General features: G+C 42.1%; 1 protein-coding gene across 6 annotated transcripts in view; it reads left to right on the top strand.

Moving 5' to 3' along the window:
• The first annotated feature begins 4,166 nt into the window (after positions 1–4,166).
• IGF1 (insulin like growth factor 1) overlaps positions 4,167–18,848 on the top strand; it is a 78,900-nt gene continuing 64,218 nt past the window's right edge. For 3 of the 6 annotated variants that reach the window (XR_007402327.1, XM_025438865.3, XM_035699105.2), the window contains exons 1-2: positions 4,167–4,499; positions 9,074–9,230. Coding sequence is in view for 4 of the 6 variants with exons in the window: in XM_025438865.3 (XP_025294650.1) it covers positions 4,437–4,499; positions 9,074–9,230 (220 nt within the window). In the remaining 2 variants the exon portion in view is untranslated. Of the gene's footprint in view, positions 4,500–6,288; positions 6,380–9,073; positions 9,231–18,848 lie in introns of those variants that run through there. The other 3 variants (XR_007402328.1, XM_025438867.3, XM_025438866.3) reach the window with 2 other exon arrangements.

Below are 18,848 nucleotides of genomic sequence, written 5' to 3'. Positions count from 1 at the left end.
TGTCTGCACCCGGGGCTCCTCCAAGGGCGCGGGCGCGGGGCAGGCCAGGAGCGGGCGGCCACCCGCGGGGCCACTAGGCGGCGCGCACAGTTTTCGATTCCGAAAGAAAGTGCGTATTTGGGCGCTTGGGATGGAGCCTCCCTCCTCACTGTCGTTCAGCCCCAGGCTCCCCCACCCCGAAGCGCCCTCGGCCCTGCACTGACCCGTTCTTTGCCGTGACCCAGAGCTCTTCTGCTCCCCAAACCACAGCAGTTGCACTTCTGACCGTTTTCAGCATCGGTCCTTCTAACATTTTAGAAGAAATAAGGTCCAAGTGTGATGTTGCAAAGGAAGCACTGATTTATTTAGTGAGAAGACCTCTTCTCCCTCTTGCTGGTATCCCTAGCTGTGGGGAAAATGCTCCTTTACGCATTTCAAGCAGCATCTGTGAGCGGGAGATCTTTCTGAGGAATGACAGAGCTCCTTCCCAGTAGTTCTCTCCGAGCTGACATGGGTACCCTTGTGGGCCGCATGTTGTATTTTTGAGGTCTCCGGCTTTTTTTTTTTTTTTTTTTCTTTTTTCTCTGACTTTTACATTCTGAATCGACAAGCCCTGGATGTCAAACACTGCAGAACACACTCCCAGACCGACTGTCCCTACAAATCACCATCCAAGATGTACATCCCGGACTTGCCTGAGTTCCTTGCCTGGTGGGTGGCCCTAGCACCTTAGAACTCACCCTTTATCTGATCCCAAAGTCTCCTTCCCACTAAATATCCACTCTGAGCTCTTCTTGAGAGTCAGCTAAGACGTTCATGAGCCACATGGTAAGCAAGGCCCCCTGTACGTGGATATAGGATTGCCTCCTGGGTGAGCTCCCCTGTGGTGGGCAGGCCAAGCGCTGGGAATGCGGCTGGAGCACAAAGACAAGACTGGGCCTTGCTCACCCAGTTCTGTGAGTCTCAATCAGCCTGTTCTCTAAGGAGATGAACAACCTTCTTTTTTTTTATTTTTTTTTTTTAAGAAAGGTGTCAGAAGTCTTCTGAGGCGGCAGCTTTATGCAAATATGCTACTCAAGAAGACCGCTTTAGGGGAGAGTTATTTATATCACACAGGCATTACACACGCAAAAGGTGAAACTGTGAATCTCTGAGTTTCCAGGAGTGGATGTTCTCATGATGAGCGCATCCTTGCAGTTAGCTATTTTGGTGGCACATGATTCCCATACCCAACCATTAGATTGTTCCAGGCAGGAGACGACATAATCATTTAGTAATTTTATTTTTTTTTTAAGATTTTATTTTATTTTTCATGAGAGGCACAGAGAGAGAGAGAGAGAGAGGCAGAGGAAGAAGCAGGCTCCATGCAGGGAGCCCGACGTGGACTCGATCCTGGAACTCTAGGATCACGCCCGGGCTAAAGGCGGTGCTAAACCGCTGCTCCACCAGGGCTGCCCTCATTTAGTAATTTTAGACTGACCCTGCACGTTCCTCATCCCCTGAGACTACTGACCCGGACTTTTCCTGGGCTTAGATTTATTACCACCCTGGTCTGTCTAGTAATAGATACATCTCCTTTCTTTTTCTCCTAAACAGGTACAGCCCTCAGTTATTAAAAGGTAATCATGTGGCATATTTATTGCCCCTTTCTCTTTCAGACTGACTCCTGGAATTAGCCAAGAAAATGGCCATTTCTCTAGGAATTATTGCCCTGCTCTGTCGCTGGCTTGCCCTACCCAGAAATACAGACCGTTTTCCCTATTGGAGTCGACAATAATCACTTCAGGAAATTGCTTTCCCTATTGGAAACTGAGAGCTCACATCGGAATGTTGCCACAGCACAGCTGATGATAATTACGACTCCCTGAAATTTCAGTTTTCTTTGATTGTGACATAAAAACTGGGACATAAATTAAAGCCCAATTATCCTTTAAGGGTAATTGGGGTTATAAAGCCAAGAGGCTGGGAATCGGCATGTCGATATGGCAGGAGTGCAGTGTCTGATGGTACAGTGTGTGCTCTGTATCCCAAAGAGCCTTTCACACAGGATGGTTGGGGAACAGGCAATCCATGCACACTGCATCCCAGGGGCAGATGTCAGATCAGGCCACGGCCTTACAGAAATGCAGTAAGCTTCGAGGATATCTTGGCAAGATTAAAATCCGTTAAGATGGCAGGAGAACATCCTGGCCTTCACCTGTGATGGTGCCCAGCGGTGGAGCAGGGCCCTTTGTGCCAAGACTCTAGCCAACCCCGGACCGCACGCTCGGAAAATGCAGTTCTCTCTACCTGGGAAATAGGAATAGGTCTTTGGGTTAACGCAATCGACATCCTCAAAGTTCATGAAAGCATGGACTTTGTTTTTCACAAAGGGCGTAATCCACAGAGGTGGCAGAGAAGATGCTTGATGTATCAAGTCATATAGTAACTGCAGGAAGGGCAGCTCATTAAAGGAAGGTTTGAATTGCTCTTTAGGGGCAAGAATTGCCCACCTACCTGGAGCTGCCTCCCAGGCCACCTCTTGACAATGCGTACTTGTGTACTCTACAGGTCAAATCACATCTCCCGAAACTTCCCAGCCTCGTGCCCTACATGTTCTTGTGACACATCCCTCATTTTGGATTTTCAAAAGAGTTTCACTTCCCTGTCTTTCTGGAGAGTCTTTTATTCCCTTTCATTGTGCACTGTTTGTGTTTTTAAAAGAGTCCATACCCACCACATGACAGGGACATTGTCCTCTGGCTCTGCTGAAAGCCCTTGCAGGGCCTTGACTGTGGTGCATGTTGTTGGGCACATAGTAGACATTCACTCAATGCGACGGAATGAAATGCACCATCGAAACAACAGAACTCCAGATTTCTAATCCTTCTTTTTGGAAGGTAAACATTGCACAAGTTATTAACTACTACACAGAAGATGCAAGCAAATGCAGCTCCCTTTCAAAACCAACCAGGTTTTCCTTTGAAGGCACTTAACTCTGCACTCAGTTTTCTGGCCACAGGACAACATGAAGGTCCAGACTAAGGTATCCAGCAGGCCTCTGTTTTTAATTGTTGCATCAGTCTCATCGAGTCCCCATGAGAATCATGAGAGAGAAATGCAAAGTCCAGGTTATTTCCACCCGCCCTGGGAAACCAAGCTTGGATAGACATCTAGGGAAAGTGTTATGTCTGATCTGGGCTTTTGCAACCTCATTTCATAATCCACTTTCTTATCTACTATCTCGCAAAACCGAAGAGCAATTGGTACAAACCGTATTGACAAAAGATCAGAACTTGATTCTCAATGGCAAAGGCAAGTATACATTATAAATAGCAAAACAGCTGGCTTGGACCATGTTGCCGGCCACTCATCCAGTTGAGGGATTTGAATGACATCATAACCCTTGAGAGGCTATTGCTAGCCAGCTGGTGTTATTTAGAATACACAAAAATTGGAGAAAGAAAACACACCACACACACACACACACACACACACACACACACACACATGTTCAAGCTATGCAGAAAAACATGAACAATGGAAAAATAGTTTGCCCCTCAGGTGCCCTTCCCCCGGGGCGGGGGGTGGGGGCGGGTGATAGGAAGCCTAGGAGAGAAAGGAAAGAAAAAAAATTATTTTTTCAGTTGGTTTTACAGTTCAGCAAAGTCTTTGCCCTGTCGCGGGCAAAAAACCATGAGACAGTCCTAAAGGGAGCCAATTGCAACGCTGCCTGCCCCTTTCCTAGGTTCTAGGAAATGAGATCATTCTCCTTGCTTGGCAAGTAGGACAAGGGGTCACCCCGGTGCTGTCTTTCAACCTACTTCACCCCGGTCATTTCAGAGTTAAACCTGTAGGGTTTGCTTGAGATGGGTTTTTTCTTCATTTCTGTTTTTCTTTCTAATTTTGCATTTGCTCTAGAATATGAAAACGCTCACCCATCCTCCACTGTGTGTTCCTTTAATACTGGTAAGGTGTATTAGCAGATGTGTGTTTCTCCGTGCCCAGGAGAAAGTTAATCAGAGGACGGATCCTTATTTTCTATGGCAGCATCCGTATATTAATGTCTGCGAACCCTGTCACTAACACACATTCTTTTAAGGGAAAAAAATGCTTCTGTGCTCTAGTTTTAAAATGCAAAGGTATGATGTTATTTGTCACCATGCCCAAAAAAGTCCTTACTCGATAACTTTGCCAGAAGAGGGAGAGAGAGAGAAGGCAAATGTTCCCCCAGCTGTTTCCTGTCTACAGTGTCTGTGTTTTGTAGATAAATGTGAGGATTTTCTCTAAATCCCTCTTCTGTTTGCTAAATCTCACTGTCACTGCTAAATTCAGAGCAGATAGAGCCTGCGCAATGGAATAAAGTCCTCAAAATTGAAATGTGACATTGCTCTCAACATCTCCCATCTCTCTGGATTTCTTTTTGCCTCATTATTCCTGCTAACCAATTCATTTCCAGACTTTGCACTTCAGAAGCAATGGGAAAAATCAGCAGTCTTCCAACCCAATTATTTAAGTGCTGCTTTTGTGATTTCTTGAAGGTAAATATTTCTTACTCTTTGAAGTCATTGGGGGAATTTTCTTTAAATTGTGTACTGTTTGCTTCTTCTACCTAGAAATGTTATTCACTTTAGAATTTTCATTGTTTCGGAACTGGGAGTTATTTATAAATTGCTGAATATGCAATTCTGTGGGATCTGAAAAATTAGCTCCGGGAGAGGGGTGCCTTTGCACAGATATCTGTATGAGTAGAAACTATTGCAAGGTACTTATGCTAAATCCTCCACTTCTGCAGGGCTTCAGTGGTATCATTATAGAAGATTCCTTTAAATCCTATCGATGGTTAAGGGCTATAGAGCGTGGATATGAACTTTCAAATTTTTTTTTTGCAGGTGCAGATGTTTTATTTTTAAGACCATGTTTGTGTGTGTGTCTGTGTCTGTGCGTGCATGTGTGTGTGTGTGTAACTTGTCAGGACTTTTTATTATAAGGCAAGCCACATATGAAGAGTTACCTTTGAGATGATATTAAAGCTTTTAAATATGATCTCTGGAGCTAAGGTCCCAGAACTCTCTGCACTTATGCTCAGGGAGTCAAAGTTAGAGCGAAGTTTAATTTGTTCTTCTGAAAAAGAACTTGACAACTCTTGCTGTCCCTGCAAGATATTTGGATAATTTAACAAATGCATGCTGTATATACGGAAAGCGGAAACTTTCTAGCAACTGCATGTCCAATTTTTTTCCTCTGAAGAGGGCTTTCGTGGGCGAAGTTTGGACTTGGGGTTTCATGTTGTAAAACTCTGATTTTATACTCGGTGCTGTGAAGTCTCTTTAGGTAAATTTGGCTGCTGCCGTTCATGCCAACTTCTCGTTTCCAATCACTGGCCCTAGTTCAAGTTTCCATTCTCAGCAAAATTATATCCTTCAAGACTTGTGTTTTTCCAATTTGCAAGCATTTTTAAGCCGCTGTCACTGGCTCCTCGATGCAATTGCCTAAGAGCTCGATTCATAAAACCTCCCTGCCACTCAGTACAGGATTCATTCGCTGCTTTCAAATACTCCACCACTAGGACTTTCTTAGTCAAATAAGTGGCTTAGGAGTTAAGAATACATGTTTGTCAGGCACCTGATTCTGCTGCCCTCCAGGTGCCGAGACACATGCTGGCTGCCTTGCTTTTACAAGCAGCGAAGTCCATATATAAACACATACGACCTGTACCGTGTCTGTAATATACTATGTGGTCCGGCAGCTAAGGTTTTTGTCTCCCTACTTAGACGACCATAAAAGGGGTTGTTGAGTGTCATCTCTGCATTAACTACAAGTTTGGAAAAATGTCTCCGAATGAACTTTTCGTGCTGTGTGTGTTGAACTTTTCAAAAGTAGAGCTAGCAATGCCGTTACTTCTCCCCCCCCCAGTACCTGGAGATAGAAGTGGCTGGAGGGAGCCGCCGGTTCCTCCAGATGTAATTCAGTAGGTAAAGGTGTCCTGCCTAGAGGCGGGACGCGCAAGCTGATTGTACTGAGTCTCGACATGTTTGGGAGTGTTCGAGTCTGGGGAAGGGTGTAAAGACAGAGGACTGGAGGGAGCCTCATTAGGGTCACTGTCCCAGGCAGCTACCGGCTACCATAGGCACACAATGGAAACCGGTGCCGTGATTGGGGGGATCAGGGGTTGGGGGGCAGATGGACTCAAATCCCAGCTGTGCAATTTGTTCATTGTTTGAATGGACAAAAGGCAATTTACTCAGGCTAATGGCATACCTGCCTGGGTGTCCAAATGTAACTAGATGCTTTCACAAACCCCACCCACAAGGCAGCACATGTTTTTAAGTCCTCAGTTTTCTATTCACATCAGCCTCATAATACCCACCCTGACCTGCTGTAAAAGATCTGGAACAAACAAAAAATGGTTACACCTACAGTGAGTATTTTCTTATGACTATTGCCCTCGAATTTTGCTGGGCATTTTCATTGTAGCCCAGACATCTGGAATCAATTGATATTCCATTTATTTAAGATAAAAAAAAAAAAAAGAAAGGTCTTTTAAATTGTGAATTTGTGAATGATTTCTGAGAGGGATTGTTCTGAATTCTTTTTTCTTCTCTCTCTCTCTCTCTTCTCTTTTTGGTTCTTCCTTCCTTTCTATCTTTCCTTTCTTTCTCTTTGTTTCTTTTGTGTTTGGCAAAATAAAAGACCAAGAAGAAGATGGACATATGGGGCCACTTGTTTCAAACTTTTAACCCCTAAGCAAGTTTGTTATTGTTTTCTTTTGGGGAACATAATGCGACAGAATTCTCTGGTTCTTTGTGGGTGTACCGGACTGCTCCCTGAACTAAAGGGAAATGCAGTGGAGGTTCTCTCTCATCCTAGAACTGTAAGTGCTGATATTTATCTAAAAACAGAACTCAGAAAAAAAAAAAAAAAAAGGAAAGGAAAGAAAAGGAAAGGAAAGGAAAGGAAAAGAAAAAGAAAAAAAAACCATAAAAAATAAATCTTATATTCTGAAATGCTAGAGATCTATATGTATTGTTGAACTTACAGGTGTTACTCCAGAAATAGCTATTTAAAAAATATATAGTTTTGACATCTCACGAAGTTCTCCATTCACTAATCCACTTTTCCACTGGATTTCACGAGAACTGTAGAACCTCAAGCCATGTCCAGGTGCAGGTGCTTGGTCTTCAGCATCGCTGTGAACTCAAAAAGAAGGGAGGGACAGAGAAATAAAGTTGGTAGTGTAGCCTGCACTCTAGAACAGGCCAATTGCCAGAGTGTGGGATATGTTCTATAAGATCAGTTCGGAGTTTGCTCTTCCGAAAAAGGCATTGAGGTCCAGACAGGTTGAAACCGTTGAGATTTCCACTGAGAATATTGAAGGGGGAAAAAACTCCACCAATTATTTGATAACTAAGAAAAATACAGGTTGGATGAGACCCTGTCTCCAGCAATCCTGGTGGCTTTGGCTATGTGGGAGTGCAGGGTCTCCAGGCAGAGCTCCTCCCGAGAACGTGGAAGAGGTGTCCAGGTGAGCTTTCACCTCCTCTTCTACTTTATGTCCATTATTTATGATGATTTGCAAATAGAAGGCACTTTTCATCTTAAAATGTTTTACAAGCATTAACTAAACATTTACGTTGTGTTAACAAGAATCAGGAGTTTTAAGGTTGTTGTTTTGTTTTTTTTCCTCCCAATGTGTGAGCTGAAGATCTGGCCACAAACATAGAAATCTTAATTAAAACGATGGAGCAAACTCTGCCACAGAGGTAAAGAGCCATTAAGTTGAGAGTTCATGGAGGGCAAGGAAGGCAAATGACTGAGTCTGTTTCTCCAAAAGGGATGGGGGCTGGACGGGCTGGCCATGACCCCAAGAACTGGAGAAGCCTCTCCTTACAGTGCCCGCTTTCAGCGTAACTCCAAGGCCCTTTGGATAGAGCCCCTCACTTGTATCTTGCCGGTGACTCTTCCAAGGCCACTGCAGCCACTCGCCTTGGGAGGCTTCCTAGAAGAAACCCCGTCTTTGTGCCATAAGTAGCGATGTGGGAGAGTCAGTGATCACCTTGGCATTGTTTCTACTACTTTGAGAGAGGATGGGGCCCCGAGCCACAGAAATCTAGCTTTCAGCCAGGCAGCCCTGTGGCTATCAGTCATCAGCTAAGTAAGCCAACCGGGGGCTCTCAGAGTATTCTGCTATAAAATAGGTACAGTGACACGTAAGAACCTCTAAGACATGAAATCAGAATTCCTGTGACAAAAAAAAAAAAAAAAAAAAAATTCTTTTGCAAGTTTTGAGTCCAATGCCCTGTTCACGGAGGGCAATCTCTCCACATATGTGGATTTGATATTGCATTTGACTCAGAGGGCTTTCGTGTAGAAAAGGTGTAGTGCCTACTTAGCTCGAGCCAATTTCATGCCTAAATCCTACTTTTCCTGTTTCTATTTTTTTCTTACCTCCACTTGTGGTTGTGTTGACTGCTGATATTCCCCAGGTAAGACGTTTCTCTGTCTCTCTGTCTTTCTCTGTGTCTCTGTTTCTCTCTCTCATCAGGTGAAAAGCAAAAATCAAAACAAAACAAAACAAAAAAAACCCGGTAACGACATATAGTATTTTCACAAATCCTTTCTTATCCACAGTAAATTATCTTCAATCAGCAGCCAGGGAACGACGTTCTGGTTAACTTAATATTCTGGTCATATCGAACACAAATGCCATCTGTGGGTGGCCAGTCTTTAGAGAATTTACATTAATAAAACGTATTTGGCCCCCAATCTGGACTGAGCGCAGTTTAACCTGTGATAAATTCAAAAGGTTTACCAGGATCTCTGAGTGGGGTGGGATTCCACGGCAATAATGACATCTTTCATTTACAGAGTAAATGTTTAGGATCTCTCATTGAATTGCAATGGGACTGTGCAAAGAAGGGGCTCAGGGGAGTCCTCAGTGCTAATGTCGTCGGGTGCCAGGGCACGTTTGGTCCACACCACCCGCAGCCTACGCTCTGCACCGCTGTGCTGGGTGGCTCTGACCCTGGCAGGGATGGGAGGCTGAGGGGAGGTGCCCCACGGCCTCGTGAGAACCAAGGAGGGAAGGTGACCATCCCTTGTGGTTTGTTGGCAGGTGAAGATGCACACCGTGTCCTCCTCGCACCTCTTCTACCTGGCACTGTGCTTGCTCACCTTCCCCAGCCCCGCCACAGCTGGGCCTGAGACGCTCTGCGGGGCTGAGCTGGTGGACGCTCTTCAGTTCGTGTGCGGAGACAGGGGGTTCTACTTCAGTAAGTACAAGCCCACCCCCCCATCCCCCCCACCCCCCGCCACTCGGTGGCTTCCTAACTACAGAGAGTGTGAATGGCTGAGTGACAGCCCTCAGCTGGAGGCTGTCCTGCCACTGAGACTCCTCACCTTATGAAGGTGAGGCAGGAGGAGGAGCTGAGGCAGGTCCTGCAGATTTAGGATGGAATTTTCTTCCTGGCAGTTGGTCCTTAAGTACTTCCTGCTGGGCTTTCCTGAAATCATTGTGCTCTGCCCTCACTATTCCTTCCCCTTCAGTGAGAGGAAGGGACAAAATGAACTGGGGGGGATCAGGTTTTGGTGTCTGAGACCCGGGGGTGCACATCTAAACACAAGGCAGAAATGTATAGGCCTGTTTTAAGTGCTTGGGTAAGTTGGAGTAAAATAGTGAGGTGGACTCAGAAAAAGGAGTAAGGGGGCACAGACCGTATGTATCCATGCACTGTGACATCACCAGGGACAGAAGGTGAACTTTGCTCAAAGGCACATTGGCAAAAACACAGGCGCTCTCTAAAATGCAAACGGAAATGCCATATTAATGTGTCCTCTATGCAAATCAACCTTGACTTTTTGTGATTGCCTTCCTGTGATTTAGCATTACTCCAGGGCTCTCTGGTGACAACTCCATCTGGAAAAGGGTTTCTGACAAGTATGGGGTTACTTATCCCATAAGTACGTCTCAGGTGATTAAAAACTTGACAGCCAATAAAAAATGGACGGCCAAGTCAATGTTTGCAAATAACAAACACAAACATAAATCAACACATTGCCTGGGAGAACTGAGCACCTGCAGAATCTACCTTGGAGGCGTCCATCTCATTGTATATTAGAGGGCAGTGAAAGATTTAAAGCCAGTTGTTCAGTCTATTAATTATTTGGAATTTTAGAAAGTTCCAGGAAACTGATGTTCAGGTCCTCAGTGAGCATGAATCATTCTTAGAGGTTCATTACCACTCGAGTGTAGACAGCTTACCTCAGTTGCCCACTCAGCTTTGAATAGCTCCTCTGATGACTCACACACTTCAAGTCTCTCTCATCTTCTTCCCAGGGAAGGTGGTGTGTGCCCATGTGCGTGTGTGTGTGTGTGTGAGAGAGAGAGAGAGAGAGAGAGAGACAGAATGAGAGAGAGAGACAGAGAGAGAGAGAGAGAGAGAGAGAGAGAGACTAGGGGGAGGGGCCTGAATACAGCAGTCTGGGATGAGCCTGCGAGATAGGAAGGGAGAGGCTGATGGAGGACTGGTGATTTGTACTCACTATAGAGTTGGCAACAAATAGTCTTTAAACAACTAGTGACAGAGAATGAGAAGTGCTTTTTACTACTTGCATGGGCAAACGCCCCCTCTGTTTCCAGCTAATGGTTTAAAAGAGTGAATTCACTTATTTTTCTGTCATTAAAGCAATTCTATCCAGTTCTCTGTTATAGAGCAAATGAATAAGTTCATTGGGTGGGTACGTTTCAAATAGCAGACTTTTTTTTTTGCCTTTGAAATATACAGTGAAAGGCAAATGTTTTATATCAACATCACCCAATGGTGGGTTGCCATTATTCTTTACTTTGCTGCTACTGATTCACATATTTAAAAAAATGAAAAATTCCCACCTATTATTCCAAAGAGGACTTTTTTGCCTTGGTAATCTATTTGTGCAGTTTCCTCTGAGCCAAGGATCAAGGTACTAGCAAGCCAACAATTTTCTTCTGTTATGTGCCAGGATCAATTGTCTTGTTTAACTTGACATGTTCCAAAATTTCCATGCACAGTGCAAGGAAACTGGATTATTTGATGCCTGCAATGTTTGCATTAGATGATGAAAAATGGGAATGGAAATAATCATTTGGTCCCAAGTAACCGTATAATATTGATACATGTGCACTCAGACAGTATTGGACATTTATGATGGAAACCAATTTCAAGACACCAAAAAGGTGTTTTTACTGTTACTACAATGATCAAATTTTAGGAAATGTTTTTAAATTCCATTATATTAACTTGAAACTGAAAGGTTATATATAGCAACTCTTGGTGTTTAGAGTATGACTTTGGATAGATAGTGGTTTCATGAATTGTGATTATTGTCAGTATTGTCATTGAGACCATGTTTCATAAATTCTGCCTTATACAATTCCATGACTTATCTGACATAGAGCCTCATGAACAAAAGTATTCTTGTTACCTTTCTAGTTAACCAGACAATCCTTTTTGCCCAAGAGAAGTTAGCCGCTTTACATTCTTTAATCCAAAACATCAGTGGATCATATGCTTATATGTCAGAGTGAGTATATGTCCAGGAACTCATAGTCTAGTTAGGAGGTTAAAAAACACACATAAGTATTATCAAGTGTCATAATCATAGGAGAATAGATATAATCCTTTATGCTTTTCCTGAATATTTTGTCCCATTTGAAATCACCTAGCCAGGATCTACCCTCTCGATGGGCTCCTTGATGCCAAAGACTAGATTTATTTACCATTGAATCCCAGTATCTAGCTCAATGCCTGGCTGATATAGTACAGTCTCATATTTGATCACTGAACTGACAAGCTTAAATTGAATTGAATCCACTTGAATCCAATTGAATGGAATGAAATTACTTATTTGGGATCCAGTCTTCAGAACCATAAAGAATTAGATTTGTCAAGTACTTTGGGTAATTTGTATCTCCTGTTTACTCAACTATTGGATAAAACTGCTTTTCTTTTATTCAACTGAATACAGCATATACTAACAATGACTTAGAAGCTGCAGTTTGGCTGTCCCCAAGCCTCACTGATGGTCTGTTTTGTGTCTGAGCCAATTATTCTAACAGGCATTAACTGTTGTCAACCAATTTTATTGAGTTTCCTTTTTGTCCCCTGAGATTTAGTGTGTGTGGAGAAATCAGCTCTAAGCATTTATAGTCTTTGAGATACTTTTTAGAGGAAAGCAGTCTTCCTCACCTCTACCCTCTGTCAGTTGACTTTTTTCATTGTTTTTACCCTTATTTTCAACGTTTTATTGTGGATGTGCCTTTTATTCTAAACTGCTTCAAATCCATTTTGAAAGTATAGTTTTGTTGTTGTTTTCTTTTTTTTAATAGTGTTGTTTTCTTTTTTTAATAGTGGAAAACAGTTTCTGATCTGCATTTGAAATTTGAACATCTGAAAGAAAATTGGCTCCGTATTTATCTTTTTCAAGGGTCAGAATGTTTAACAAGGGGAGTTTTCTTAACGTATTAGAAACAGAACAGTTCTGAATTTGAAAAAAAAATTAATGTTTACTTCGTATGGACTGACTCAGTGTGTGGATGAGCTCCTATTTCTCTGCAAGCACAAGCTCCACTACAACACAGTGGAAGCAACCTTCTAGATTATCTGTTTTGTGAACAATTTTTCCAACATAAGTGGAACAGTTCCTCTATAATTAATGCAGCTTCCCCAGACATTTTATGAAATGAAAGTTCCAATGATGAGCTAATTACTAATTCTTCCCTATGCATCATAGTAAGAGAAGGTATCAGCCAGTCTTGTGCTCTCACAGTCCTTTGAGAAAAATGGTGGCGTAATGAAGTGGCACATCGGGAAAGAGCTAGATATTATCTCGTCAGATTGATGGAGCCCTCATAGAGGAGGGCTTATTATAACCTCATTTTGCATGAAACATAGCAAGAGGAAACAAGCTTCAAGTAAAAATGAAGATGTTAAGCTCGCCATAGATGTAATTTCTTGACAGTCATGATGATTAACCATTTTAACATGTACTTTAGGGGCTTGTGGAATTTCTCTCTTTGGCGATACTTAAAAAATTGACAGACAACTAACCATCTTGGATGGTTTTAATTGAGAACAACCAAAAGAAAGAAAGTTTCTGGGGTCCTTTTTAAAGAGTCTATAAACAGTCCCTTAAATAAATTGTATATGCTTTACCTCATTGGTCTGGGAAAAAGGAGAAGTAAATCAATTAGAAAAGAAAGTTAGATCCCCTTTCAGCTATTCTAGATTTATAGCTTATGTAAAACATACTTTATTAAGAACAGTCTGAATAAACTAAGGACATTCTTATGTGTTAAAACATACTGCTTTATGGAGTTTAAGTGAAACTTTGCATGGAATTTCATTGTTATTGATTGCCACAACCTTCCTAGATCTAGGTATTATTATTAACTCAGGCTTCTTTCATTTGAAATAGAGTGCTTGGAAAACTGCTCCTAGACCTGTCACTCATTAGCTGTATGACTTTGGCAGGCATTTAAACTTTCTTGGTCACAATGTCCTTGTCTATAAACAAGGGGATTTTGTCAAAGTAAATGACTTCTAACTTTAACAGACTCAGAGTCCAGGTAGTAATGAACTAGGATTAGGTGCTATTCAAGAAAGGAGTGCCTTGGATTTAAGTAGTGACCAAAGAATATTTAGCGTCCTTTATCTTCTCTAAAGAGTTTCTGTTTGCCCCCAAAGATAGGAGAGTCTACCTACTTACACTTTGCTTTGCTTTGTTTTGTTTTAAACTGGGTTTCAACCCCTCAGGGATGGAACGGAAGCTCAGGCATGACTAAATACACAAAGGTCATCTGGCCAAAAGAGCACATGCCTCATGCAAGCATATTGCCATTTTTCCTTGCAAGGAAGGACCAGCTGACTGTTCTTATCTTTACATTCTCTCACTCTCTTGGGTGTGAGAACAAGGGAGAAGGGAGTAGGTCAGTTCTTAGTTGCCCTTTATTGTAAGTCAGATGGGACAAATAAGAATCTATAGGCTTCTAAACCTTGACCAGCTGCCTTTTGCCAGCCTACTGATACTGCCTTTCTGATTACAGAAGGGAGTGTATAGTTGTGGGCACTCCAAGATACACACCATTACCATTGCTTTGAGTGGGTCTGGGTTTGAGCTACACCATTTGTAGTCCGTGTATCCCTTTGACCGCCAGCCATGCATTTGTATGACAGCTGGTCAGAGTTAAGGGTACAGTCTCTGGCTGTGGAAAAGCTTTTATCTTTGAAATTAATTGGCACATATGGGGTTTGACGTTATGGCCCTGGCCTCGTTAGCACCACTAAGCTAATAGACCACAGATATTCTTAAAGAAAAGTAATGAATTTTTATATTGACCCTAAATGCTTGATACTTCTCTTTAAATATGTCCAGGAGGACCAGTCTACGCAATCAAAAGACCACTTAAAAAGTAATAGTTTCCGTACAAAATTAGAAAATAATTTGCATTTTTCTGACATTTTAATATTCTTTAATACCATCTCCCTGATGGAGAATTGTAAGAAGCAGAAGAGTGAAGGGTTCAAGACCAAGAGTATGGTTTCTGTTGCCAAGAATTTAGAGTTTGAATTCTAGCTTACTTAGCGGTGGGCTTAAGAAAATTACTTATACTCTTTGTTCCTTAATTTTCTCATCTGTAAAACGGGTCCTACCTCATAGAACTGGTGTTAGGATTAAATGAGTTAATGTATTAGAACATATTAACTTAGAATACTGCCTGACACATAGTAAGCACCATACACATGTCAGCAGGGTTTTTTAAAAAGATTTTATTTATTTATTTATTCATGAGAATACACAGAGAGGAGAGAGAGAGAGGCAGAGACACAGGCAGAGGGAGAAGCAGGCTCCAGGCAGGGAGCCCGATGCGGGACTCGATACCCGGTCTTCAGGATCACGCCCAGGGCTGTAGGCGGCGCTAAACCGCTGAGCCACCAGGGCTGCCCACATGTCAGCAGTTATTCTTGTTTACTCTCTCGTGGGGTCTGTTTCAGAGTCTATTGCAAAGGCTGAGGTATCTGAACAGCCCAATTAGTCATACATTCATTTTCTCTCCTTAGGGGCTGCTGATAAAACCTATTATTAGTAGTAATAGGTATAGCAGTATCAGTAACAAGAAGAATATCTTGTGTTTAGCTAGTATATTTACTTTTTCAAAATCCACTTGCATTAGCTCTCTCACATTGGTTTTATTGGAAGGCAAGAATTATTGCTTCACTGGACAAATAAGAAATGTGAGACCCTGAGATTTTGTGACTTACCTCACAGGACAGATCCAGAACCAAAGTTAAGGTCTCTTGTCTCTAAGAAGCATGTTCATTCAGCCATTTACATTATTTAGAGGCTCAAAGTGTTATGGCATAGGGAGATGCTTCCAAAAATACCAGTCCTCTTCTGAGGGAGGGTAACCCAGTCGATTCTGAACACTTCGTTGAAAGGAGTCATGAGGGAGATAGTTATGTGATAACGCTACATTTCATCTTCCAGAAAAATTTAGGAAATACTAATAGAATTTCCCCCAGAGTGCATAAGAAAAGTCTTTGATTAGGGGCTGCTGCTGTCCAAAAGCCTTCACAGATTAGACTCCACTCAGATGGAATTCAGCCCACCTGTGAGCACCACGATACTCAATATGATCTGAGGGAGCTTCTTTTCTGGCCAACTTCAAGTTTCTTCCTTCCCTACCAGCAAACCTCAAGTGCCTCATTTCCAGCAGCTCTTAGCTCTGTTGGTTTTTCTCAAAGACCAACTGATAAAGGTCTGTTTACTTTGACCAAGAATATTTCTCTGGGTGTTATAAGAGAGGTGGTAAAGGAGAGGTGGTCACAGGGTGCCATGATCCAGAGTATGCTAGACAGGAAGAGGCTTCTCCAGCTTGACCATGGAAGGACTTATGAGAGCAGCCAGGGGCTTGGATGTGCAGGCATCATTCAGCCAGTTGTTTGACACTATTGGTTTCAGATGTCTCATATCTTACATGGCTGGTAAGTTAGGCATTTGGGATCCAGAAGAGAGTTTTGATGTCCTTCAAATTTCCTGGGCCACCATACACCTTCTCCAGACATTATGTACCATGCCAGCATTCCTCAGGGCCTCTGTTAAGGGCTGACCTCATTCTGCCAGCAGCCTTCCTTCCTGTTTCACAGCCTATAACAAAAAATCAGACATTGAAAACATGTACAAGATCTCTCTCAATTAGATTTCTCATTGTTCTCAATAATGGGCTACAAAGCCTTTGCTCTTTTATGCAGCCAGACGTCTTTGACAACCATGGTGGCAAAAAATCGTTTTTGCACTAAGCTCCTGCCCTGGCATAGTTCCATCCTATACCTCTCTGTAAAACATCAGCAAGCTCTTACATCACAAAGAATTACTTTTGGTTGCCTGGAAAATTCAAATCCTCAGGCCTTATTAGCTGTTAGAGTAAGGAGATGACAACACAGCATTTTGTCTTTATCTATATGCGAGATCATGTTTAAAACAGCAAAGAGCTGTTATTTGACATGCAATTCCTTAACTGCAGTAAGTTGTACGCCTATTTAATGCATTGTTTAGTCTCACATTGGCTAAAGCTACTTAAAGAAGCACTTGGCAAGCTCTGGCTTTTCATTCTTGGCATAGCTGCCCCTCTTACTTTTTCACTGAACCTTGGTATTTATACCAAGAAAAACCCTTCAATTACTTTATATCTGGCATATTGCTTTATGCAATTGGCCAGAACTTTTGCACGTGGCCCTCTGCATTTGTCCTAAGGTAATTAATAGCTTTGCAATATTTGATCAGCAGCAGCACGGACACAAAGAAATTATGCAACCAGTAGAGACCACACAGTCTTTTAAATTAAAACCTTTTGCATTTAATGCTCAGACATACTACATGATAGGGTTTCCAAGCCAAAAATTAAAGAAAAAATTAAAAATTAGAAAAAATTAAAAGCATGCTAAAACCCCTGTGATGATACCCAAGAATCTGGTTATTGATTAAGTATACATCCCTCTAATACCTCCCTCTTAAAAATACCTGATTATTCAAAGGAAGTAAAATTAAAGACTGCTACAACCTTGGAAACCCTTGAAAAATAGTTAACATCAAGAAAGAGACTCAGAGAGGCGATGTGGCCAAGGACACACTTCTAATTAATGGCAGAAATATAAAAAGATACTTTTGATTCTGTTTTCTGATTCCAATGCAGAGCTTGCCCTTTGGCAGCCATGAATCATGCCTATGTCAGAGTTACGTGGTAAATTAAAATGGCCTGGGAAAGGTCTACAATCAAGTTCACCCAAATAAATATAGAACTTGGTGGCTCTCTCATTCCAGTGAACTCACCTGAAACTTAAATTTAACACTTTCCCTTGCTGTAGAAATTTGCACGAACTAAAGTAATTCCTTGCCTATTCCTTATACATTACACAAAATCTTCAGATGTGCTTTAGATCTTCCAAGTCCACTTAAGGTCATAATTTAGACTATTATTGTATATTATATTATTCTGACTCTTTGGTCACTCTCTCCAATGTCAACTTGGGTAGAGCTGCTTTGGAATGACCTAGCAAAGCTGTGCTCCTGGAAAATCTGAAACAGTCTGACGAGTTGTTGGATCAGCTTTTTTTCTGGAGATTTCTATGACGGCCTCAGGCCAAAAGAAATTTACACCTGATCTTTTTGCAGACTTCCAAGCAAATACTCTATTGAAACTCTTCGGACTTTCTTCTTTCATCTGTAGCTTTATGAGGTACTAAAAATGTTGTTGGGGGCGGGGGTCTTTTTAAACTGAAATTGGGTTAGTCATAGAGTCAATTCTGTGAATATTGCTGGGAAGATGGTACTACCTCTGTGCCATTTACCCTGGTGAAATGGCTCTTTCATCAGAGGCAAATGATTAAGAAAGACTGCACTGAGCCAACCTACATGCAGCCAACTCCCGATTATCTATGAAACTGGGGAAAGGAGCACTAAGAGTTAGAATTCTGGATTAAACTGACATAAGGATACTATAGATTTTGGCCTCCTCACTTCTCCTTCCTCACTGCCCCCAGCCTCAGCCCCTTTATGAGACCAAGTGGCATGCTTTTAAATCCTACTTCATTCTCATACTCCCTACTCACCTTCCCCAGCAGTGCCATTGGCAACAGTTTCTCAGCCTCAGCACTGTTGATGCTCTGGGCTAGATAATTTTTTATTGGAGGAGGGAATTTATGCATCATGACTATTTAGCACTGTACTTGGCTATTATCCTCTGGGTGCCAGTATCCTTCCTCCCCGTCATGACAATCAAAAACATCTCAACATTGCTAGATGTCTCCAGGGTGAGGGTGTGGAATCACCCCTAGTTGAAAACTATTGGACTAGAGGTCTACGGAAGGGAAGCAGCTAGAGGGATGGGAAAGCCATGAGTAAAGTAACACAGGAACTATTAGTCTATGTTCCATTGCCCAGAGTAAACAATGAGAAGATTCATTGTGGTTTTAGAAACTTTTCTCTGAAAATAAAAAAACTTTTCCCATAGGCTATCTAGAAGATATTGTAGGCACTCCTTTCATCTTATAGCTATGGAAATCATTTATTTTAGTAACAGCAGTAAAAGAAGGCAGAAATGGTGTAAAGCAAAACTTTGTGCTTAAAAATATGATTATGACCACCTGGAGCAAATGAAAAAGAAACCTGTTACCTATGGCCTCAATATTTATGGCCATTCCCTTCTTAGTCATATAATAAATAAGCTGTCAATGCCCCATAAGTGAAAAGGCCTGGTTCAAATACGGTGGCCACAATTTTTCTCTTCCTTTCTTGTGTCTTTCCTATCTGAATGTCACCAGAGACATCTGGTTATTACCCAGGAACAGCCCCAGCAG

This window comes from Canis lupus, chromosome 15 (genome assembly GCF_003254725.2).
Source record: "Canis lupus dingo isolate Sandy chromosome 15, ASM325472v2, whole genome shotgun sequence".
NCBI lineage: Eukaryota > Metazoa > Chordata > Mammalia > Carnivora > Canidae > Canis > Canis lupus.
This window is presented reverse-complemented; position numbering and strand designations above follow the sequence as displayed.